This window comes from Eurypyga helias, unplaced genomic scaffold (genome assembly GCF_000690775.1).
Source record: "Eurypyga helias isolate BGI_N326 unplaced genomic scaffold, ASM69077v1 scaffold4059, whole genome shotgun sequence".
In the NCBI taxonomy this organism is placed as follows: domain Eukaryota; kingdom Metazoa; phylum Chordata; class Aves; order Eurypygiformes; family Eurypygidae; genus Eurypyga; species Eurypyga helias.
In genome coordinates this window covers 2448-27080 of record NW_010272566.1, presented here as the reverse complement: position 1 = coordinate 27080, position 24633 = coordinate 2448, and the positions used below count along the sequence as shown (strand labels likewise).

The window sequence follows — 24633 nt, the reverse complement described above, 5'->3', positions numbered from 1 at the left end:
GAAGAAACACGTTTTAAAACTTCCATGGGCGTGCTTTTTATGGAGCACCCATTAACCCCTAAACCTGGGTGCTGCAATGTGCTGATCTGCCAAAGCCCTCCGCGGGGTTAGGAAGGATTATGGCCAGATATCAACGTTAGCCTTGGCAGCCGGGCTACAACTGAAAAACGTGCATCGGTTGTGAGCTTGTCCTGTGCCAGGGAGTAAGTTAATGAGTGGCTTGAGGGACCCTTTCAGCACAGGGATGATGCTGAATGAAGTGCCTGTTCTCAGGAATCCTGGATCCAAGGAGATCTGGAGCTGTCTGCGGCTCAATGCTCCAGCTGGGACTCTGCTGCTGATCCCTGTGTCTGTCAGGAGCTGGAAAGCAAGGGTAGGAGACTGGGTGTAAGGGGCATCACAGGAGATGCTGCTTCGGTGGGAGCTCACGGTCAGCAGAGACCCGCAGAAGGCAGACGGATGCGCCGTGCAGCGAGCAGGTACATGTGTCCCGTCACTGCCTGCACGGCAGCCGTGCCACGGGGGAGTCGTTCACGTGGGCTACTCCTCTCTTTTTCCCCCCCCTGTGATTGCTCCCCGGGAGCTCTCCTGGGGCAGAAGAGGCTTTGATACTAAATTATCTCTTCAGATGATGGTTTTTTCCTTGCCAAGGTGGCAAGGGATTTTGTCTCCTTTCAGTGACGCTGCTGAGGCTGCTGCATCAAATATTTCCTGGCACCTTCCTCGCAGCGTAGCTGGGGTCATTGCCCAGGTTTATGGATCCCTACCTAGATTTCTAAAAACTGTCAGTCTCTTTTCAGTTGTGAGATACAAACGCCTGGAGCCCTGGGACAGTGCCAGAACAGCCGATCTCTTCCGAGCAGCCCTCTGCGTCCCAGGGGGGACAGGTTGGTTTGACTGCTAAAAATAAGGTGCTGCCAGCTCTGTGGGGAGTGCAACATTTGGGTGTGCAAGCTCTCACGTGGAGCAGTTTGTAAAAAAGGTGCTTTTTAAGCTGCAGCATCCTGTATTTCTCCTGTCCCCCAATCTACAAACATCCTATGGGCTCAGCAGGATGGTTCCTTGTGAAAGAGGGCTGAGCAAGGCTTCCCAGTTACGAGGAGGGAGGTGATATGGGTTTTGGGTTCAGTGTGGAAATCTGGGGATTTTCTTTTTTAAAAGTACCTAGAGATTATTTTTCAACGCAGGGACCATTTCCCCTCCTTGATGCAGCTGCAGTGGTTTTCTGCAGGGGCTCTGCGGGGTTTCGGTGCTCTTCCTGCGCCGGGTATTGTGTGTGGCCAGCGTGGCTGAGATCTGAGAGCTGAAGGAAGGAAAGTCTGTGTTTGGGAGTTGAAATACTTGAGGAGAAATAATTGACCGTAATCTGACAGCAGATCTAGCTTTGCAGAGGACAGCTCATCACCATGTTAACCCAAACGAGCTTTCTAACGGAAATGGAGCTGATGGATGTTTTCTAATTATTCCCTTGTGTTGCGAATGTTAGAGAGCCAGCTTGAAATCTCTGCCCAGAATTCAGAGCCTTAATTTGTTTGACCTTTCCACTGCTGCAGACACAAGGCTGTATGAATTGCAGTCATCTCCGTTAATTTCTCTATTGTTCTGGGGATGCAAATAAGCATGTTCTGCAAATGCTGTGTGGAAGATGGCAGGATGCAGGCAATACTTCGTGATGTGTTTGAGGGGGATACTGAGCCCTGCCTGACTGGAGGGTGATCTTCCAGGCAGGTTGAGGGACTCCTGGCTGGCTGGAGCTGGAATTCGGTTTAAATACACTTTCTGTATCTGAGAATTAGCCAGATACTTGGGCAGGTTTGTTTATTATAGAAGTGCCTTGATTTTGCCTTTGGACACATCCATTTTGACAAAGAATGGTACATCGCAGGTGGCATATCTCAAGGATGTATAATGCTCCAGCATCATCCTCTTGGCTTGAAAATATTATTCCAACTACTGTGTCTTTTCCTCTGGTTTATCATGGAGACTTTTAGGCTGACTTGCTTTCATGTTTTAGGGAATGAAAGATGCAGCTGCCAGGCACCTGTTAGTTCACATGGATGTCCTGGTACCAAGCGTGTGTGCGTGTGTCACGCTCAGTCTCTGAATCACCAGTGGGTGCAGCAGTAATTCTTGGTAACTAGGAGGCAGATGAAATTGCTGCTTATGATTTGAAGTCTTGCCCACAGCAGAGCAAGCAAAAGGGATGAATTAGAGACAGGAATAGTAGCATAGCCTTTTTTTTTTTTTTTTTTTTGTGTGCAGGAAACCTCAAAGCATAAATAAACTCTTGCTGTCTTGATTACCAAAAAAAAAAAAAACCACCACCCCAGAAAACTGAATGCAAAGATAAAAATAAGAAAAACCTCAAGCTTCATGGTTTTGCCAGTAATAAAAATACATCACAGAACAAAAGGCTGCAGAGTGGGGTTTTTCTATCTTGTATTCAGTATGCTGGATTGAAGAGAGATTGGCAAAAGTATATTTTTAAAAGTCCCCACCTCACTTGTAGTTTCTTATTTTTGCCTGGGAGGGGTGCCTTCGTGGCTGCCCCGGCAGCCAGCAGGAACAGTATGGGAAAAGACATAATTAGGATGGCATTAATTGCTCTTATCTGAGGATTTATTTTACAACAGCCTTTCAATTCAAGCTGCCCCACCACAGTTCGGTGACACTCTCCAGTGATGTCTGGAAGCCACACAGGCCCTGGCTAGGGACTTGCTGAAACCCATTGCTGCTTTTTGACCAGGCTGAACAAAGATCCATTAAACTACATGACGGCAAAGCTCCTTCGGGCTGTTGTGCACCGGTGGGACTTGTTTGAATCCTTATAAATACATTGAACTGACGTCGGCACTTTACTTAAAGCCTTTCATCTCCTTTCTATATAATGAGTATATCCTTGGCCACAGCCAGTAATCTCCTTCTTTCTCTCATCCCTTCCCTTCCCCTCTGTTCTGAACCTGCTGCTTCTCATTTATCGAGGCTCATCCTGCTGTCTGCTGAGCTTCCCCACGTTGCCATGCAGCCGAGGCATCGTGCATCGCTGGCAGGGCTTGCGAGGGGGCGAAAAAATTGCAGAGAAGGCTGGTTTTCTCTGGATGCAAACCAGGCTGCGTTTTAATGACAGTTCGTTGAGTTTTGATGCATTGCACTGATACAGATTCTCACTGAGTGTCTTCTGCTCTACTTTGGAAGAGACCAAAGGATTATTTTGTCCTTATCCTCTTGCAGTGGGGGTGGGAACACAGCACCGTTCTAGCACGACTGGGATGTGGTGGGGTGTGGGGAGGGGGAAGGCTAAAGTCCTGAGTCAGCATTCCCCATCCACTGCTCTTGTAAAATCAATCCAGGACTTTTTTGGTCTCCAGCACTGACAGGACTCGGAGGATGCAGCTGCTCTGCACAGCAAAGTGCCTTTCAGGGATATCTGGACCAGCTGCTGAGCTCCACCCAGGGTAATAGTCTAAGCAAAGCAAAATGCTACTTAATCCCAAATTGCTTTTTGTGCCCGCAGTTTAACTTGGGTGTTCCTGCTCTCAGATACTTGTCCTCTGGGGCTGAGACTTGGACGACTTCAAACCGGTGGCGTAAAATGTGCGACTGGTCTTGCCGGTGTCTGGAGGAATATTGTGTCCTTGCAGGTTCATGGGAGTTGCCCGTCCACGTTGATGGGGAGACTGCCGCTGCTTTCAGCTGATTCTTGGCAGCGCTCAGCTAGCTGGCTTTGCACCGTGCTTGACAATGGTTTTTCCACGAGGTGCGGCATACGGCGGTGCCCGGAGCTGGCTGCTGCCGTGCCGTTACTTGTTATGAAATCCGTTGGCACTGCCACACCGCGCTCCCCACGGCGGGGAGGGAGCCAAAGCAACGCTGCGGCTGGTACAGATCCATGGCACGGCAGCCTTGGAGCCACAGCTCCAAATCCGCTTTTTCTGCGTGGAGCATAAGGAATTGGAAAAGCAGGCGGTGCTTGTGGAGCACTTAAGTCATGTGCCTCCCCGGACTTTGCTCATTTGATCTTGTGTGCATCACAGGCTGTTAAGTTTCACCCAGGTATCTCTGTATTAACTCAAGAATTTCAGCCTAAGCCAGTTTTGCTTGGGAGAGACGAGAGGTTAATTCCTGATCTTCTCCACGGACAGATGATTGATTAGGTGAGAGGTACTTAAGTGGTCCTAAGGGAGAGGCAATACCCCACGTTGCAGTACGAGAGCGCTTTGCGGGAAGGATTTATTCTCCCATCTGTTGTGGGATATTTTTTTCCTGACCCCGGCCCTGGTGACAAACAGTGACCTTCAGCATGGCTAAGCAGCCAGACCCCTTAAAAAGGGCTGTATCTTACATCGGACCCGGTCTGGGGTGAGACGCTCAGCAGCTTCTCAGGGCAAAGCACCCATGCCCCTCTCAGCCCCTCCACTGGTACCTTTTGCTACCCCAAACACATTTAACAACACCAGATCTCCCTTCATGCTGGCAGACAGCTGCTGAAGCTCCAAAATACCAGATTTGGTAATAAAGGTTTATTAACACAGGGCTGTGAGTGGTAGGAACAAGCTGAGCAAGATAAAGTCAATTGCGTAAAGTAATGAGCTATATGGAGAATTTGTGGGTTTGGGTCCAGATGGGATGGTCACATCTAAGCAGCTGGGATGCTCTGTGCGCTTTATTATCTCTGAACTTTATTTGAAGTATATTTAAAAAAATAAAAGGGTTTTAATCTATTTTTAAAATCTGAGTAGTTGGGCAGTAGTGTATTATCTTGCCCACTTTCTCCATTTTGATAAAGCTGTTCAAAGGTTTAGCTACCTTGACAGCCCCAGTTTTCACCTCTTGGATCTTGTTACACATCTAAATCAGTAATGAAGCCCCATTTCCATATTGTCAGATAGTAACTAGGCACACCTACTGTTTGAATTGTGGCTTGGCCTTTATTAAAGCCGCCTTCTTAACTTCATGCCCATTCAATTAAAAGAAAATGAAGCAAATCCCATCAGTCTTGCTTGCAACCCTGTCTTCTTTCCCATTCCTGTGCTTTTTAAGAACATCCCACCCCGTCACTCCTGCTTCATCATAAACCACCCTACAATGGGCAGTGCATGTGGTGACAATTCTTTTGTGGGCAGGCGCTGCAGTCCTGTTGCTCTGTCAAAACGTGCCTTTTTGAATTTGCTGTGCCCAAGAGAAGTCGGTGTCAACAGCTCCTATTTCAGCTTCTCGCTAGTAGAGCTTTCGGAGCGGCTGGTTTGTCATCTGCCGACGCGGTCCCTGGGTAGCAGAGGGTAATTTTGCCCTCCAGGCCTGTTCTGAGGTAGGAAAAAGTGTCACGTTCCTACTGCTGATTGAACGAAGCAGTGACACACAGCAGCGCCACGCTGCTTTCTGGTCCAAAGAGCATTTGAAACGGAATGAATCTTGCAATCCTGTTAAAACCATGCCAAAACACTTTTCAGGCAGGGTAAACAGTAATAGCAGGCTGACATGAGTTTCTTGCAGGACGTCATCTCTAGCTTGGGCAGGAGGATCTGCGGGTGGGGGTGTCTGGCCAAAATCTGTGGGGCTCCTTCTCTTAAGGGGAGAAGGAGCCGATGGTCAGATCTCCAAGGTTATGTTTAATATGATCCCTGTTGAAGGGACCGATCCAGTCTGCATTCCCAGATCTTTTAGGAGAGTCACTCTTAGAGGATGAGGTTGCCAAGTCTTCCAAGACTCTAATTATCATGCTGTAATTCCATCTGCGACCTTAATAAAGATGATGTCTTGAGGGGCGATCTGCTTTCGTCCTCCGTTGGCACACTGTGGGCTGATACATGAATGTTTGCATTTTTGGCATTCTTGATTTTTAGGTTTTTCTCTTAAAACGAGAAGAGGGACTGCATGAAAGTCAAAGGAAGTACAGTCAGTCGTCAATGCAGTTGGGGTAGAATTTGCACAGCTGCCAAAATGAGGTTCAGATATTTTACTGGGTGATATAAAATAAATGTTTAATTCATAGTGCATAACACTTTACATAAATATCACTTGGCCACCCTCTAATGAGGAGACGCTTGACCATTGACACCTCATATTCTGGGTGTAGTTTCGCTGACTAGTTTTTATGGCAGACGGTACGTTTTTAGAAAAATAACCTTCAGAATACAATTCATTCAGTTTTGTCTAAAACGAGTCTCCAGTTTTGTGATATTGCATTTGAAACCCTGCATTTAAACGGCTGCTTGAAGACAGCCTTCAGGATTAAAACTGACTTTTATAGAGCAATAAACTGCAGTGGCATTCTGGATGGTAGCAACATATAGCTGCTGTGTGCTTTAATTAAAGACCTTGATGTTTCTCCTCCGGTTTCCTTCCTTGAGAGATGTTTGCTTACTCCCTGCATCCCATTCCACGTTGGATCCCCCCGCGTGAGGTTCCTCAGAGGTTCTTAGGGAAGGGAGCAGTTATTTAATTTTTGAGCCTGGCTGCACAAAGGAAAAGAAGTTTGTTCAGTAATTCTTCTTTCCCTCAACAAACAGAGACTAATCTCCCTGCTTTTTGTCCTGTAACTAGATGGGTTTCTTGGACTAAGCCACCCAGAGAGGGATGAGGAAGGGAAAGCGGCTGCGGAAGGAAAACATAGCCGCAGCCATTGTAAATACGGATTTCCTCGGTCAACAGGGATCTGCACAGGGCAGATCTCATCCACCAAAGCGCCTGATTTGTTGTAGGTGTAGGGAGTCCCTTCTCTTCTAGCCATGGTTGCTGCTTCCAGTTGGGCTTTCTACCTTTCCTTAAGTTAAACGTCTCTAATTTGGGGCAGCCTTAGTGCTTAAGACATTATCACGTTAATACTGTGCCCTCTCTGGGAAGGTAAGTTAGGATTGAAGGAAGGAAGATAAGGAGGGAGGCAGTTCTCAGCCACCGGCGAGCGTGCTCTGTGGGCTCCTGCATGCCCTCCGACAGCTTTTCCCATGGGTTGCGTGTCCACAGCAGGATCCACGCGATGCCGGTAACTGTTTACCTCTTCCAGCTTTGCTAAGGAGGGCTTGGCAAGGGATGACACGCTCTCCCAGCCGTCTTCCCGGACTGCGTTTGCAAGGGGGCTGTAGCGCTTACGCATCGTTTTTGGATGGAAAGCGTTGCCGGTTCTCCAAGGAGACCTGCTCCAGAAGCTGGCTAGCACCACTCCCCCATCTTTGGGCACAGTTGTTTCTGCCGCTTGTGTCGATGCCAGGACTTAAACATTAGGGAAACCAGAATGTTTGCACTGTGAGCTAATCTACTCTTTAAAGATGTTAGATAATATAATGAAACAGCTCAGCGGTGCCTTGCAATTACCTTTCACATTTCGTCATGCTTCTAAAATTTTTGTCTTCTGAAACTAGGACTGTATTTTTAGTACAGGGCAATCAAAAATGTCTGGCCAAGAACCTGATATAGTACCTAGGAAAATGGAAATATTCCTTTAAATGTCTTCCAGAGCTGTGGTTTCCTCTGAGTATTAAACTCCATTTGTAACGTCCTGATTACATACTTCGGTCTGGGTTATATACGGCTTGGATTTATAATTCCATATATATGGACAGTTTGATCTCTTACTTGGTTTTTTAATAGCAGAAATAGCTTAGACTTTTATTTTAGCATGATGTAAGCATAAGTATTTAGTGGGCAAAAGAATAAAGATTATATTCTTTTGTTTGCCACTGAGGCTTAAAGATTATTATTTTTTTTTTCTTCACGATTATGACCAAAAGATTCATGCTGTTAAAACCCAAACTGTTATTTCTGTAACTAGCCAGTGAAGAAAGAAACCCAGTCTAGAGGCAGCTAGCGCACCCGTGGAGTAGATTTAACAGTTGGAGTTGACGCCGTTCAGCAATGATGTGAATTGGTGCATCTCTTACAAACTTGCATCTTGCTGACTTCACACAGGTCACTCTTGCTGGATTTTTGCACACTCATCATACAGATTATTAGCAGTAGGTCCAACTATTCTCAAACTACAACCTGTTACTGTCCTCCGACCTTTTCAAGTCTTCAGAATCTCTTTTCCTGTAAGGAAATTTCCAGGCTGGCATTCACTGCACAACTTCCTATCAGCATGGTGTCTGTGCAGAACTGCTGTATGATCCCCGGCAGCCGATAAAGCTCCAACCGCCAGCTTCAGCAAGTCGTCTGCTGTTGTTACTGCCCGCTTTCTCGTGCCCGTCAGCCACCTGATGCCTCTCCACTTGCTTTTCCATGGAACGTAAAGCAAAACCAGAGCGACTCAGGTAAATGTCCTTCCAGGACAGTTTCCAGTCTCAGAAACGTGTGGGTCTGAAGGATGGAGATGAGTTGTTTGGGATAGGGATGGCTTTTGATACGTGCTTTTTGATGTTGTGGGGTTGTTTTGCTTTCCCAGTGTATTTTAGCCCCTTGACAAAATGGAGAAGCTGACATTTAATCAGTTGGGTGGTTTCTTTCCCATTCAAAGTGGACAGGAGGGCTACACCACAGAAAAAAGGAGGAGCCCAGGAAGCTGGGCTTTCAGGGCCAGCAAGATTTGCTTTGACCTAGTTCTTGAGTCGTAAACAACACGCTACATCTGCTAGGATGGCACCGTTACTCTGCTAGTGGGTCACAAAGCCTCTCATCCTCGCTGCCAAAGAGGACGGTGCTTTGTGTAACGGGTGGGCGGCAGCGGGCAGGCGCCGAGTGTGCCGGCTCTTCAGGTTTGCACCACGTCACCTCGGTTCCACCCGTAAAAGCTTTTTCTTAGAAATCCTCCGAGTGTGAAATCCTAGACCTCGGGAACAGGCAGTACTTTTGTTGAAAATCAACATAAAGCAAGGAGCGATCCAACATGTTGTGTAAATCACGTGTGTCTGTCTCCTCACCCGGCCCAAGCAAGACGAAGGATCCTCTCCGAGTTGATGGATTTAGTGGAGTTTGTATGTGATTTCTTTTAATGTGCTTCAAATTAGTCACAGTGCTTTATTTCCTAGGCTTCATTAAGCTTGTGGTCTGACCATATTGTGATAGTCACTCCTAGCAGTTTACGGAATACTAGTTTTAATATCCGGATATAGATTTCTTCAATATCCTGCAATGCATTTTTCAGAGCTTTTCTGGATAATGCTAATACTAAACAGCCTGTGATGCACCAGGCCCCTGAGCTACATTTGAAGGTTAGTATAATGCTTTCCATCTTGCATCTTTGCGCAACACAGACTGCTGTTATGTTCTGAGGTTTTTGTAGGACATAAAGTACCCGAAAGGAGCATCTTGCTTAGGAAGTACTGTAAAACAACACAGTGGTGCTGCGAACGTGCCTCTTCTGGTTTGCTGTTGTGCCTTCTCCATTCCACTCTCTCCTTCTCCCTTTGCTCATCCTTTGCTCCTCTTTTGTCTGTGGGAAGTATTGTAAGGGTGCACTGTTTCCATGGAGAGCAGAATGCCCAGGAGATTGTCTCTGTATTCTTCTGGCTGAAAGACCTGTAGAAGCAAATCTAGTACCAGGGGGGAAGTAAAAGTTCTCTTTTGACAGTTTGATGAATAGAAATATGGCAGCCTGAATAGAGTGGGAATTGATAGAATCACAGAATGGTTTGAGTTGGAAGGGACCTTAAAGATCACCCAGTTCCAATCCCCCTGCCATGGGCAGGAACATCTTCCACTAGACCAGGTTGCTCCAAGCCTCATCCAGCCTGGCCTTGGACACTCCCAGGGATGGGGCATCCACAGCTTCTCTGGGCAACCTGTCCCAGTGCCTCCCCACCCTCTCCAGGAAGAATTTCTTCCTGATACCCAATCTAAACCTCCTCACTTTGAATTTAAACCCATTACCCCTTGTCATGTCACTACAGGCCCTTGTAAAAAGTACCCCCCAGCTTTCCTGTATGACTCCTTCAGGTACTGGATTTGTCACCCTTGTTCCTGTGGCACTATTGAATTAGCTGTTAAAATTTCTGTAAAGGTAGAAAACAAGTGCTTTGCAAGCCAAGAGGTCAAACTTCCCTCGGAGACAGAGGGTTCTTACTCACTGGTGTGTATTGAAGCAGTTCTGGACCAGGTGTAGATTTGCCTTCTCCAAACAGAAAAAAAACCCCTTTGAACATATTACCATTGCCTTAAAAATAAGAAAGAAAACCATCCCCTCAGGCGTTTGACAGGAGGCCAGACCTCAGAGGACAGCCAAAGAGAGAGAGACAGGTTTCTAACATCTGTTTTGGGTGGGTGGATTGTATTGGAATTTGGTGTTCGCATCAAGGCGAGGCAAAGGCATGGCTCGATGAGAAGCGGGGTCCAGCACCCTGCTCGAAAACCCCAAACAGCAATGGGCAAAACAGCCATGAGATGAGGGGTGAGAATCCTGGGGTACGTGCCTAGCTTCTTCTCCAGGACCTAGAGAAAAATACTGATAATGGTGGATTTGGCATCCCAAAGCAGGTTGGTGCTGTAGAGCATGTCCTTGAGAGATATCCCTGAGTGGAGTGACAGCCTTCCTCCTACCCTGAGCTCTCTGGGTGCCTCCAGGCCTTGCCAGGGGAGCTGTGTTGAACAGTATTGATATTTTAAGATGCGAATAGAGTGTTGGTGCCCCCAGGGCTGAGTGAGTCAGCCATGGGGAACGTGTCCCTCTGCCGCCAGCTGAGCCGCTTTACCGAAACTTGCCCTCCGCAGTGGTTTTAGAGCCGGCTGGGAGCGCACCTATTTGCTCATTGGGTTCACGTCAGAGCCCTTATTAGCTCCGTCTCAAAACCGCACTGAACTCGGGAACAACCTGCAGTTCAGATGACACAAGTATATCTCAGACGAGCACTCAGGCAGACGCAGCAGAAAGTAGTCCTGTGTGTCCCTCTGAAAGCCCCATTGAAGGGCTCTGGCTCCCGGGTGGACGTGCCGTGGTGGGACAGCAGAAGAACACAGTCCCCATCCATGCACCCTGCCCTCCTGGGCCGGTGGCCCGCCTGCGTCTGAACCGCGGCGATTTATAACGCCCCGAGGAAACGAGTACCCGTTTCAATGCAGCTTTAAGCTGTCAGGCTGTAAATTGTCTTGGTTCAGGAGCTACTTCAAAGCAGGCCCTGCCTTCCTGCAGCAAGGAGAAGGCTTTTTGGCAAACTCAGCCGAAGTCATTTGCTATTCATGAGTCAAATCCCTGAAATGTCCTCAATCAACAACTAAAAATGGGTCATAAGCAGACAAGGCATCGCTGTTTGGTGGACGAAGCTGCCAACTCCACCAGCTTCTCCATCTGTTGGCCAAACCTTTCTCGGTGATGGCTTTTCCTCCCTCCCTGCCTTTCTCCATCGTGCTCAGCAGCGTCGAGCACCCACAAGGTTTCCCAAAGCAATGCGACTCCAGCGGTCAAATCCACCTGGAAGTTCTCCATGTTTCCCTGCTCCTCCTGTTGCCTCTGTCTCCCAGATGAGTAAAAAGCGTCCATGGGATGAGGGTAAGTCACTAATGAAAATGTTACCTTCAGGCTGCCTAGGTTCCAGATCCAGAGGGTCTGGATTTGGAGCCCCTGTGGATTTGGATTTGCAGCCTTCGAGGGGGAGGGAAGAGAAAGAACGCACTGAGTGAGTGCGAGCGGAGACCTGGAGGGTGCTGGAGGGACCCAGCAGCGGTGGCTGCAGGTAACGGGCACAGGTTTTGGAACCTGTGGCACAGGTTTTGGAGCCAGGTCTGCTCTCCCGAAACTTCAGCTGGGACAGCTTGGTCACAGCCACCAGAACAAAGGGTCCTCCAGGTTGGAAGCAGAGGAAGAGAGAAAACGCTCGGAAAGGATTAAAAAGCTCTTCGTGTGTGCGTGACTAATGTTCCAAAGGGAGCTCAGCGTGTGGTGTGAATAGCAAATCCTTCCCCAAGCTTGGGAATATCTGAGGCAGCGTTTAATTTCTTTTTTACCTTTACAGTTCTAATGGTGGCTAATGCACTTACATTCAGCATAACTGCCTTTATCGGTAGCCACATCTCCAGCTTTAACTCAGGGCGTTACAAAAGCAGGAGCTGCGTATTCTGTTTGTCAGAGCTGGATGATGGATGGCATACGTCAGCGGAGCTGAAACACACCCGCTCGGAGGTGAGCCCCTGGGTTTGACAGGCTGTGTGTAACCCAAGAGGCACTGGGTTACACCGCTGCAGGGTTACACTGCCTGTGACTTTTCCAAACTCTGCCAGACAGCAAACTTCCAGAAAACCTCAGACCATATACAGTTAGCCAGCAACACTCCGTGAAATCTTTAACCATATTTGAACGAACGGGCTAGCTTGGACACGGTGAGGAGGGAAATGCCAGTCTGCCTGACAGCTCGTTTCAATAATGAGAAAGTTGTTCCACTGACAGGAGGACAATAAAAGCTGCAGCTGCCTAGAAAGATGCTGCCTTTCTTCTAGTTCAGAACGTACATGAAACTGCAGAGGAATGGGTTGCTCCCAAACCTGTGCTTTTCCTTTCTTTCACTGCTTTTTTCCCCTTCTTTCCCCACTTTTCTTTCCAGGGTGTTGAATCTGCACCCACCCTGCAAACCCCGTCCAAATGAGGCTGCAGTTCATATTAGTAAATCGCTACTTTCTCCTAAAACGTGCCTTATTTTAAGTAATTATCCCTTGTGCTTCAATAGAGCAAGTAATAAAAATAGGTGACCTTTGCAGTTAGAGCTATTAACATACGGTTTATGGGGCTTTTGACATACGGGGCATGCAAGTCAAATTCTTGAGAGATCAATCACCAGCCCTCTGAGTGGGCAAACTTCCTCTGCTGATCCCCTCGTCTGTCGAGGAGCTGGGTCTTTTATAGCCACACTACTGTGCCTTGCACGTGTTTCAGACAGCAGAACTCCTGGAGGCAGAGACTTTGTCGCTGCATGGTTTTGGCAGTGCCACGTCTACGCCGGACGGTGTACATATGTTTTCCAGCCATGAGACAAAGGGCAGATTCTGCTTTTAAACTCGGCGCAGAACAGAGGGCAGGCTTTAGGTCCCGCGTGGTAATGATAGGAGTGGAAGAAAACCACTTTCGCAATCCCTGTGGAAATTCTGTCTGCAGCACCAGCGTTCCCGCACGATGCTCTTCACCATCCCAGGGCCAGGACTCAGCTGTAGGATCCTCACGGGCTGACTGAAACATGTGGCTTCTCCACATAAAACAAGGGTTTGTGGCTTTATTTCCCTCCCCTCTTCTGAGCAATCATTAAACAATTCTTTTGGCAAAACCCAGTATGAGCACGCGTTTAAAACGCGCGCTTCGGAACAATGCTGCGCGGCTTCAGTGAACCCTGCAAGCTGTCATCCTGCGCTGCTCCCCGTGTGAAACGAGCTGGTGATTGAGTCCAGGCCCTTGCAGACGGGCTTCAAACCAGCTCCAGAAATGGTGGTTCTGGCTGAGAAACCAGATGGGAGATGAAGAACCGAACGGAGCTCGCACGAGCAGCGAAACCATCCGCCTGTGTCGCGCACTCGTACGGCGGGAGTTTGTAAGGAGCTGTAGGGCTTGTTCTGATTTTCTACTAACGAGGAGAAAAATGTTCCTTAAATCCAGATTAAGTTAGGAGAAGCAGCCAGGGGGTCGCGGAGGGAGATCCTGCGCCATTGCTGGATGCCTTGGAGGGGCATCCTGCTGCCCCCGGTGCTGCCGGCTCCCTTCCCCCTTGGAGCAGACCAGCTTTCAGCAGCGGGCGACAACGGCACCGGCCTTGCAGCGGTGAGCGGGGGGAGGCTGTGGTCCTCGCTCGGGGGCTTTCTGCTTTTGGGGGGCTGATGGGTAGTTCATCGCATGCCCTGGATTCAGCTGTCACCTTGCTCTTTGCGCTGCTGCAAACCAGGCGACGCTGGTGAGACGTGAGCGGAGCCGAGCATTGATCCAGCATGTCCAGGTGGATCCAGCAAGGCCAAGAGGATGGAATGACCCGCTTTTGGAGTTTATTTAATTGCTAGCTTGCTCTGCGTTTCAGACATCCCCACCAGCACGATGCGGTGTGCAGCTCCCACCTCGTAGGACGGATCACCACCGGAAGGGGCTAAGGTTTCAGGAGCGTGTCCTGGACAATGTCCCTTTTTCCAGCTTCTCGCCTGGCAGAGGCACAGCGCAGCAGCACCCACGGGAGTGGCTGTTGTGGCAGCTGGGAGGAGGGCTCGCTAGCAGGGAAATCAGATATCTAATATATTCCCAGTGTTCTGTCAGTTTTCACTCGCCGATAGCGATGCTGCCGGCAGAGAAGTGGTCTTACCATTGGTTGTTAGGAGAGCGTAAAGCAGACGGATTTCTAAACACTGCTGTGAAAGACGCTCTGTCACTTTGTGACTGTTCCTGGTACTGCCAGTCCGAAGGGCTTTGACACGGGAACTTCAGCAGTTGGCCTTGTCTTGGGGATTTTATTCAGCGTTCCCAGCTCCCCTCTCATCCCTTTCCAAAAAATGTATTCCTGACACAAGCCTATGGCCTGTTGCCATAAACCAGGGAGCTGTGTCCTTCCTCATCTAAAACAGTGTTGCTTAAGCCAAAAGTCTTGAAAACGAGTCTGGTTTTTTACGACACACCCCCACCTTTTTACACCCAGGGAAGAGCTGCAGCAACAGCTATTGTGAGGCCAAATCTTTGCCTAATTAAATTCACAGTAATCTCCTGGGAAGGCTCAGAGGGATTTAGAGCTTTGCGCTGATGCAGCTGCTCCAGCACTGTCCTTCAGCCCCAGCCCGTTGCTGTGACGTTGGCTCCGTGTTTCAGGGGGTTCCTGACCAAAAAGAAAGCTGTGCTGGTGATGTGGGTGAGGCTGAAGGGGCTGGATCCAGCTGCCAGATCCACCGGGGCTCATCCTTCCTCCGGCGTTCCTGCAGGAGCTGGTGTGGGCAGAGACCTGGTGTGGCGCGTGGTACGGAATCGCTGCTGTCCCCGGCCGGTCTGGCGGAGAGGCTGTGCTGCTCCGGCTCTGGTTCTGATGTTGGGCTGATGCTGAGCCGGTGGGTGGATGCCCAGGCTGCAGCTGCAGCTTCTCCGAGCAGAGGGTTTCTTCTCCACCCACCCGTTAGCAGCATGTGGTAGCCTTGCCAAGTGTTTTGGGACCACAAAGGCTCGTCATCCATCATGGCTTGCAACTCTTACAAAACCACTGGATGTGGAAAGTAGCTCCCAAATAGGAATCTTTGAATTCCATGGACAAAACTATTTCTAAATGATTACATTACTGCCTCTTGAGAACACATGGTGGAAAATCACGCAGCAGTCCAGAAGAGGTCTTCTCTTCTGTAGTCTCTGCTCAGAGGAGACTGCATCCCTCCAACTCCGTTTCCAGCATCCAGAAAAACATTTGCCAGGGTGTCAGAAAGCTTTCTGCTCATCATCTCCAAGAAACTACCCTCCAAGGGTCATGTGCTGCTCCTTGGAAATCTTAACGCTTTGCATGAGAAAGAGCAGATACAGACTTCCAAGGCTGCGGCTCTTTCTTTCATGGGCCTGTTGAAAGTCATAATGAAAACCAAGTTTTTCTGGTCCTTTGCCTGCACTGCAGACTGAAAGTGTGGAGTTGACAACAAGGAAAAGAACTCCCGAGGCACAGTATATTCGGTGGGCAAGTAATTTGGCATCATCCCCAAGTCTGGCCTTTAAATGAACAGATCGGCAGCGAGTCGCTGTATTCCTGGTTTTCCTTGGATCTGGGACAGAGGCTGTCCCTCTCATGCTGTGGAGGGAGAGCTGAATCATTTGCCCCGTGGGTCAGAGCCTGAACTTGAGCAAGGGAGAGCTAGTTGAAAATTATATTAGAACCAAATTTGGACCACGCTTTCTCAAGCAATAGCAATGATAATTAGTAATTAGCACCTTTGATAGTCTGCTTCTTTAGTAGCCGCAGGATAGAACATTTGCTAATATTTAGTGGTGTTTTATTTGTTTGTGTTTCTGTTAGAACATTTTGGAAGCACAGCCTGTAATTGCATCCAGCTCTCCGAAGGTTTGCGCAGTTAAATCTAAATATCCTAAAATGGCACGTTCTGTTGCATCGGGTTTCTCCTAAGGTACAAAAGACTTTCAGGTTATATTCGGGTTTGTGCTTTAAAAACATAAATCTGTGTCTCTAGAGAAAGTTCCGGGCTTTGTGGAGTGGACGATGGCATCTGTGCGGTTTGTGTCCAGGTACACCCAAGGGGAAGGATGTCTCAGTGAGTGAGCAGCGATCCGAGAGCGTTAGGTGATTGCACTGGTCTGTCTTCTCTTTTCACAGCAGGTCTGATTCCGCTTACCCAGAACAGGGGAGACTAAGGAAGGGCTCCTCGCTTCATGACTAATAGGAGACCGGGATCCTGTAGCCTCGTTTAGACCAGGAGGATGAAGCTTAGTGTAATGCAGGGCCGGGGGGAGGGAAGGTCTCTGCTTCGTAGCTGGAGGATCTCAGTTCCCAAGTGCTGTGGATTGCTCCCACGTGTGGGTTTTGGGTAATGAGGTTATCCAGCTCAAGATCGGAGGTGAAGAACGGGATGCCACTTTGGAAGACGCGTTTATTTTGTAGGTTTTCTCCTTTTCTGTTGCCAAGCTGGGAATACTCTAAAGGCTACTTGGTTTGAGAGACTGTAAATGAATAAGTAATTCTTAAGCTCTTCTACTTGCTTAAACAAGAAAGGTTTGGGAGAAGGGCAGTTGTTTAATTAAACAGCTACTTGGTATGGTTAACAAAAAGTTGAACTCCAGCAGTAATGTTCCTAATTGACGGGTTCCTTGGGAATTCAATGACCTTGAGTTTGCTGTGCTTGATACTTGGCTTGCTTTCTTGAATACTTTGGAGAGGAGAGCAGTGCGGAAGGCACTGCGAGGCTCTGGAGGAGGCAGGCGCTGTTTCACTTAGTAGAAACACACTCCTTGCTCCAGAGCAGGCCTGGAGTTACCGCACTCGGAGGTCGCGGTGATCACAGCTGGATGTGCCTCTGCTTTGCTCGAAGTCTGCTGTGGAAATTTGGAGTACTGGCTGTTCAGGAGGTCCAGTTTTCTTACCCCTCATTTTCTTACCCCTCTTTATGAACCAAAGCAAATGTGAACCAGTGGTACATGGAATGGTTTGGGTTGGAAGGGACCTTAAAGATCATCCAGTTCCAACCCCCCTGCCATGGGCAGGGACACCTTCCACTAGTCCAGGTTGCTCCAAGCCTCATCCAGCCTTGGACACTTCCAGGGATGGGGCATCCACAGCTTCTCTGGGCAACCTGTCCCAGTGCCTCCCCACGCTCTCCGGGAAGAATTTCTTCCTTACATCCAATCTGACTCTACCCTCTTTCAGTTTAAACATGATGAAATTTGTGAGAAAAGTAACGTATCTGAGGCATCACATTTGATTGTGCTCCGGAGCTCAGGGCTTCCCTTGTCAGCTGAGAGGGAATTCTGATCTCCCAGTGCCGAGTGGCCTTTCCTGTAGTGGCAGTTGGGGAGGGATGAACGAGTGGCCAAGTTCACTGGAAGTGAGTGTTTATCCATCACTTCCCTGTGTCTGTCTCCACCATAACACCTCTGCCCAGGAGCGACTTCAGTCATGCCAGGGGTTAGCTGCGGGATCAGGATTTAAACCGGAAAGCTTATCGCTAATAAGAACTGTGAATACACAGAGTTGTATCCAAGGGGGTCACGGCAGTCTCCCCCTCCACCACAGACAATTCAGCAGTGAACGAAGACCCGATGCTCCTTTCTGCTGAGTCTCCATGCAAAATGCTTTATCAGTTCAGCTGTATCAGTGATTTACAAACCAGAAAACGCGTGATCGGTTTTGGTTAATCACTCGGAAATGGCAAAGCTGTTGGTGCAGCTGCAGTTATTTCATACAGTTACTTGGGATGTGAGCGCAAAACACCCTTCGTTTCACTTCACCAACGGGCAGGAACTGCCCCCTTGCACCGCTACGGCTGCACCTCTGGAAGGAGGAGTGAGGAGGAGTCGGGGCCGAGCATCCCGAGTTTTGGCAGCAGAGCCGTGGGGCAGGGTAAGGGCTGACCCGGCACCCACGTTCCTCCCGTCGGAGAGCAGCCTTGCACCGGCCACGGAGAGGGACCCGCGTGCTCATCTCCTCCTGCGTGAGGTCCTTCGGCACTAGGTGACGTTAGCCATCCTTCGCGCTTTTAATGAGTTGGGCTTTGTAATTAAAGCACATCTTGGGCGTTTCGCAGCCTGCCATCAACATGTCTTGTCCACGATTGCTTTTCAGGAGACTTGTGGGGCTGCATTTTCTGGGCTGCGCTGGTACAATCTGGAGCTGTGAGAGAAAGCCCTCAGGGGCTAATCCGTGGCTGCGGGCCAGTTTCTGCATAAACTGGTCTTATTTTTAAAGTCCATTTTCTCCAGTACACTTTTTTTTGGCCTGCAAAAGACTTCTTCATTTAAAACGAAGAACGTAACACTCTCTCCTTTCAGTTGGTCTTTTGGACACGAGCCAGCAGTGCCCACAACAGCTGTACCACAGTTTAAACATTCAGTCTCTAATGGTTTGGGGAACATTAGGGTTTTTAAGGCTTCAACAGGTCTAGAGTAAATAGTGGTCAATAAAGAGTAGCACTTCTTTGTATCCCTACGCTCTCAGTGCTCCGCACTAGAATAAAGCATGCTTAGAATATAATCATTGCAAAATTAATATCCATGAAAGGTCCTTTTTTCAGGAAGAATCCTAGAGTAACCTGTTTCACTGAAAGAAGAGTTTGCAAGAGTTCAGCTCGCAGGAGGCTGGTAACGGGCATGGGGAAGGTTGCACCTAAGGTCTGTTGGGCGGGCTTGTGTCGCTCCCCGTGTCTGTGTTTGATGGCTGCTGTGTGGGAGCAACAAACAAATCACAGGTATTACTTACTCTGTCATCTTCTTTCACCCACCAATCTCTCGTTAACAATGTACACGAGGTAATTAGGATTTTTTTGTCTTCCTTACGGCTTTCCAGTGTTGCGTAGAGCTGAAAGCCTGTGGGCTAAAAGGTGATGTTTAGCGTAGTGTTTTGGACCCAAAAACCCTACGGTAACCGTGATGGGCGACAGTTGGGCATCGCCCTTGTGAGTAATTGACCCCAATGCCCAGGTCTAGCGCCGCCAATTAGTTAGTGTTTAAGCCAATTAATGTTGGTGGAGCTGTCAAACTGTGGAGGCGACTCCATCTGCAAAACTTCTTTCGAGTTTTTCAGATGTGGGTGAGAAAACACAACCGATGTGGGGCTCCCTGTCGGGAAGGAGATCCCGTGGGCGTCGCAGCGCTGGGGCAGCGTCCGCACGGCCCAGGAAGGGCTAAGTTGCTCTGTTGGCCTCTGGCCGCTCGGACTTCGCTGGCAGTACTTCATGCCGCTGCGCAAAAATAGTTTGTAAGTCATCGCAGTCTCTGTATGGAACTGATTAACCCCTTCCCATACCCTTCCGTGGGTTCCCCACCGATGTGGGGCACACCTTGGCGCCCGGACGGGCGGTAGGGCTGCTGGCACGTCCCCTGCCTGCTGCAGCTCGCTGAATGCGAGGAGACAAGGGGTGCTGGAGCGGGAGAGGGGGAGGCTTCCCAGGACAAACAATGGCAGTGCCAGCCGTGCAAGGCATTCTGCTGAAAAACAGGATTACACCAACGCCTGGCTGCTGCGGGGCCTCTCGTTAGTTGCGCCGCAGGGTCGGCCGGAGCGCGGGGTTCGGTAACACTCGTCACCTTTTTGTCTGGAGCAAGGTGGTGGCTCGTCGGCGTTTCAGTTGTAAACTGCTTTGCGCTGAAGCGCCATAAAGTCTTGCTGAGATCTGGTTTATTTTCAGTTGATTTTTCAAGGTAGCTGGTTTGCGGAATTGGCGAAAAGCAGTAGTAGAAGTTCTGAAGTTAACCAGCCCGGCCAAGAGGCTACTCCTGCGTGGCAAGCCAGAGCCTGAAAGGAGCGAGTTAACTTTATTTAGGGCCGTTTCCTAGGGTTCGTATCTTTACTTCCACTGGGAAGTTTCATAACATTTTCCTACCCATCGGTATTCCATTAAGATTTAGTTGTGTAACCGAAAAGCCGTTCTGCTTCTCATGGTTTCCCCTTGCAGCTGATTCAGAATGCCCTAGATGGCCATAAATGGAGTAAATGCATCCAGGCTGCACGGCCTTGGTTTTGTTTTCTTATAAATTGAAAACAAGATTTGAAATTAGGTCCTGTTGTCAATTTTCCTTTAAATAATCGCTGCCTAATGACATGATTTAAGAATTTTTGTCTAATGTCACAATACTCCTGGGAAAGCCTGTGCCTATAGTAGTGTTGTAGTTAAAATGTCAGTTACCATATGCATTTAACACCCCTTTATGTAAAACTATATAGTTCTATATGTATTTCTATATGGATATATATTTCTGCGTGTATCTATAGGGAGGATAAGTCAGTGGAGTCATTAAAGATACACGTGTGGGTCCTGCGGTGTTGGACTGGTCTTGTTCCTGCTGTGCAGAACACCGTGCTGGCAGGACTGACCCTAAGTGTGATTTGAGGTCTCCTCCAGCCCTTAACAGAAGCAGCAAGGTTCAAAGAGGACAAAAAATGAAGTGCTGTCAGTAGAGGAAACAACATAGGGATACAGATGAAGAACGGGGTTTGGGTGAGTGGAAAAACATGCTTCTGGGGAAAGCCTGAGGCCCGTGCCATTTGGAGAACTCTGCGGAGCGCCAGACCGACTGACCTCAGGCTGCAGCGCTCACATCTCGCGGGACTGCTGAAGGGATGTACGTCTGGACATCGCCTGGGGCTTGCCAAGAGCCCGTCGCCGAGCTGCTCGCCCCGGGCTGCGCCGCGGCGTGGGACCGCGTGGTAAGAGGGGCCTCTGACAGGCGGCAGGAATCGCGGCTGGAGGGCGGAGAGAAGGTGGACTTGAGCAGGATAGGAGAAGGGCTGGGGGATTGGTGCTGACCCGTGAAAAAAAAGGTCCGTCCTGTCTGCAATTTCTCCCTCCCTCCTTTGCAGTGAGTGGCGTTTGTTCAGATTAACATCCCCGCGCGCCGTCTCCGCTCGCTGACACGCGGCATCCCGCCGTCCAGCAGGCGCGCATCTGGTTTGGGAAGATAGCCGCAATCAAACCCAGGTGGAAGTTTATTCCTTTGATTCAGCATCTGTCCGTGGTAATGGGAAAAATGCGACCGAGGGCCTGTACAACGGGCCTTCTGCCGGGTCCGAGCAGGATCGCTCGCGCTGCCTGTTGAAGGGCCCTTTCCGTGCCTGGCATCAGCGCGCTGTGCGCTTGCTGTCCTATTCGAGTCAGTCTCGCTTCTCCTCATCCTTGGGAGTTTGGCTCTTTGCAGATCTTCGCTGCTTTACACGTGCCTTATTGACTGCGTCTCCGACAGCGAATTGTCACGTGGGCTGGGCGCTGTGCGGAGTGAAGCTGTTGTGTCAGCTCCTCTGGCAGGCTGATGACACCCGTGTCGTGACGCAGGATCAGCCCGTGATCCTTTCCATGTCTGTTGTCTAGGCTGGTTTACATCCTTGGCCTTGAGCGTTGGTTTTTCTCAGGTTTTTCTTTTATTTTTTCCAGCTTATTTTCCACGTTATCATCCTGGTTTGTGCACGCCTTTCATTATATCGGCTACTGAAAACTGTAAAGCTGGTTTGTTGGCTGTTCTTAAGCCCTGCCTTTCTGTAAGGCTCATGAGTCTAATCTTAGCTCGCTACGCTCTCCTTCTGAGCCAACAATTTCCACTTTAAGGACGCTTTCGCTCTAGCGTACCCACGCACCCGGTGTTACCTGCCTTCTGGAAGCACTGCTGGGCATCTCGGGTGTATTTTGCTCTCTGTTGACATTTTAAAATGACGGGAGAACTGTAGCTTTGCCCTGTACAACTTGAGATAACATATCTGGCATCTTGACATTCAGCAAGGGGGATTTTTAATGGCTAAACAGCGTTGGGGTGTATTGGAAAAGGTGTCGTCATACTTGCTTACTATGTACATGGCATCCTTTTATTGTTCGTTATTATTATTACTAATACTCTTATTATTATTAAAGACCCTGGGAAGCAGACAGTAAGTTTTTGTGGTGAACGCTTCATGTTTTTTTTTTCCTGGTGATGCCACGTGAAAAAACGAGCTTCCAGCCTACTCGCTGCTCAGTTGTTTGGTGATATCTAGAACGGGCCTAGTAATCCCAAATCCACGGTAGATGTTTCTTTCGCCAGTTTACAATGAATAATCCTCTTAATTCCTTGAATAGCAGCTGGGATGGCTACAACCTGTGCCTAAAACCAAGAACAGCTTACTGAAAAGCCGCCTGGCCCTGCGAGCGAGGCGGAATTTTCTCCCGGTGGGGACTGCCTGGGCTGACTTTCACAGGGGCAGCGCTGCCGGGACGCTAACTTCTCCTTTCTCTCTTCCAGATGCAGCAGCTGTTTTATGAGAACTATGAGCAGAACAAAAAAGGCTACATCCGAGACCTGAGGAACAGCAAAATACACAGAGCTATAACGCTGCACCCCAATAAGAACCCCCCGTACCAGTACAGGCTCCACAGCTACATGTTGAGCCGCAAGATAGCAGAGCTGCGCCACCGGACCGTCCAGCTGCACCGGGAGATCGTCCTGATGAGCAAATACAGCAATACCGAAATCCACAAGGATGACCTGCAGCTGGGGATGCCGCCCTCCTTCATGCGATTCCAGCCCCGCCACCGGGAAGAAATCTTGGAGTGGGAGTTTCTTACAGGAAAGTATTTGTATTCGGGTGCCGACGGGCAGCCCCCTCGGAGAGGAATGGACTCTTCTCAGCGTGAAGCGTTGGATGACATTGTTATGCAGGTGATGGAGATGATCAACGCCAACGCGAAGACCCGGGGGAGGATCATAGATTTCAAGGAGATACAGTATGGCTATCGCAGAGTCAATCCGATGTACGGAGCTGAGTATGTTCTTGACTTGCTGCTCCTGTACAAGAAGCACAAGGGGAAGAAGATGACCGTCCCCGTCCGGAGGCACGCGTACTTGCAGCAGACCTTCAGCAAGATCCAGTTCATGGAACACGAAGAGATGGACGCCAAAGAGCTGGCCAGCAAAATCAACCAGGATTCTGGGTCCTTGTCCTTCCTCTCCAACTCGCTGAAGATGTTTGTTCCCTTCCAGCTCAGCCGATCGAAAGTAGAGCGGAAGGAACTCAAAGACAAGAAGATCAACATCCTGATTCCTCTCTCCGGACGCTTTGACATGTTTGCGAGGTTCATGGGGAATTTTGAGAAGACGTGCCTCATTCCAAACCAGAACGTCAAGCTGGTGGTCCTGCTTTTCAATTCCAACTCCAACCCTGACAAAGCGAAGCAGATCGAGCTGATGAGAGATTACCGCTCCAGATACCCCAAGGCCGACATGCAGGTTTTACCGGTCTCGGGGGAGTTCTCGAGGGCGCTGGCTCTGGAAGTTGGATCCTCCCAGTTCCAGAACGAGTCGCTACTTTTCTTCTGCGACGTTGACTTAGTGCTTACCACGGAATTCCTCCAGCGCTGTAGAGCCAACACGGTTTTGGGTCAACAAGTATACTTTCCCATCATTTTTAGCCAGTATGATCCAAAGATTGTTTATAGTGGAAAAGTTCCCAGTGACAATCATTTTGCCTTCACCCAGAAAACAGGTTTCTGGAGGAACTACGGCTTTGGCATTACCTGTATTTACAAAGGTGATCTTATTCGAGCAGGTGGCTTCGATGTCTCCATCCAGGGCTGGGGCCTTGAAGACGTAGACCTGTTCAACAAAGTCATTCAAGCTGGCTTAAAAACTTTCCGAAGCCAAGAAATTGGAGTGGTCCATGTGCATCACCCTGTTTTTTGTGACCCTAATCTTGATCCAAAACAGTACAAAATGTGCTTGGGGTCCAAAGCTTCGACCTATGGGTCCACGCAACAGCTGGCTGAAATATGGTTTGAAAAAAATGACCCAAATTTTGGGAAAAGCAGCAATACTAATGGCTCGGTGAGGACAGCCTAATGTCCAGCTATGCTGGAAAAGACTTTTTTTTAATTATCTAATTTATTTTTGGGAAAAAAATGGTTTTTGATAATTCGCTTTTAAGAGACCACACAGGATATATTTTAGAAACCATTGTTGTTTTCTTACAAAGCGCTCGTTTGGCGGAGAACAAGGCCCTTGGTGTTTTTCCGTTGTTGTGGTTTTTTTTGGTTTTGAACAAAACCGTGATCAATATTTGCCTTCAAACAAAACGGTTTCTTTCAGAGTTACCTTGACCCATCAGCGGAAATCTGACGTGAATGGGAATTTCCTTGGGAACAAAAGAGCGTTTCCTACCTTTTCTGCTGCTGGGATTCTGTCAGCGGGGACCCGAGCGGCGGAGCGCCGCGTCGTCGAAGCGGTTTCGGCGGGACTGCTGCCGCGTTCCTGCAGGAGAGCCGTCGTTCGGGAAGCGGCGTTAGCACGAGGCCAGTCGGTGTGGCGATGGTGAGGCGGGCGGGGAGGGGCGTTTTTCCCCCAAATGGCTGATTATTTCCGTTTAAAAATGCCCACTTCCACGTCTCCCGGCCGGGCGGGGGACTTCACGGGAGGGAAGCACATAAGCACAACCTGCTGTCCCTGTAGAACCTTTGGCTTTTCACGCGGTCCGTATCCGGACGTAGCGCTTGGAGAGCCCGCGGTGGGTTCTGCGTGTTCCCCCCAGCCGCTGCCCCGTCTGAGACGCGGTCACCCGGACGCCGACGTGCCACGAAGGGAGGGGAAGAGGACGGGGAAGGCGA

The 24633-nt window shown here is 49.2% G+C and overlaps 1 protein-coding gene across 1 annotated transcript in view; it reads left to right on the top strand.

Moving 5' to 3' along the window:
* Positions 1-23981, top strand: part of CHSY1 (chondroitin sulfate synthase 1) — a gene marked incomplete at its 5' end in the record, with an annotated part of 66194 nt that extends 42213 nt beyond the window's left edge. The window contains one exon of the mRNA XM_010159150.1: positions 22280-23981. Within this exon, the coding sequence (XP_010157452.1) occupies positions 22280-23872 (1593 nt within the window). The remainder of the gene's footprint in view (positions 1-22279) is intronic.
* Positions 23982-24633: the final 652 nt, after the last annotated feature.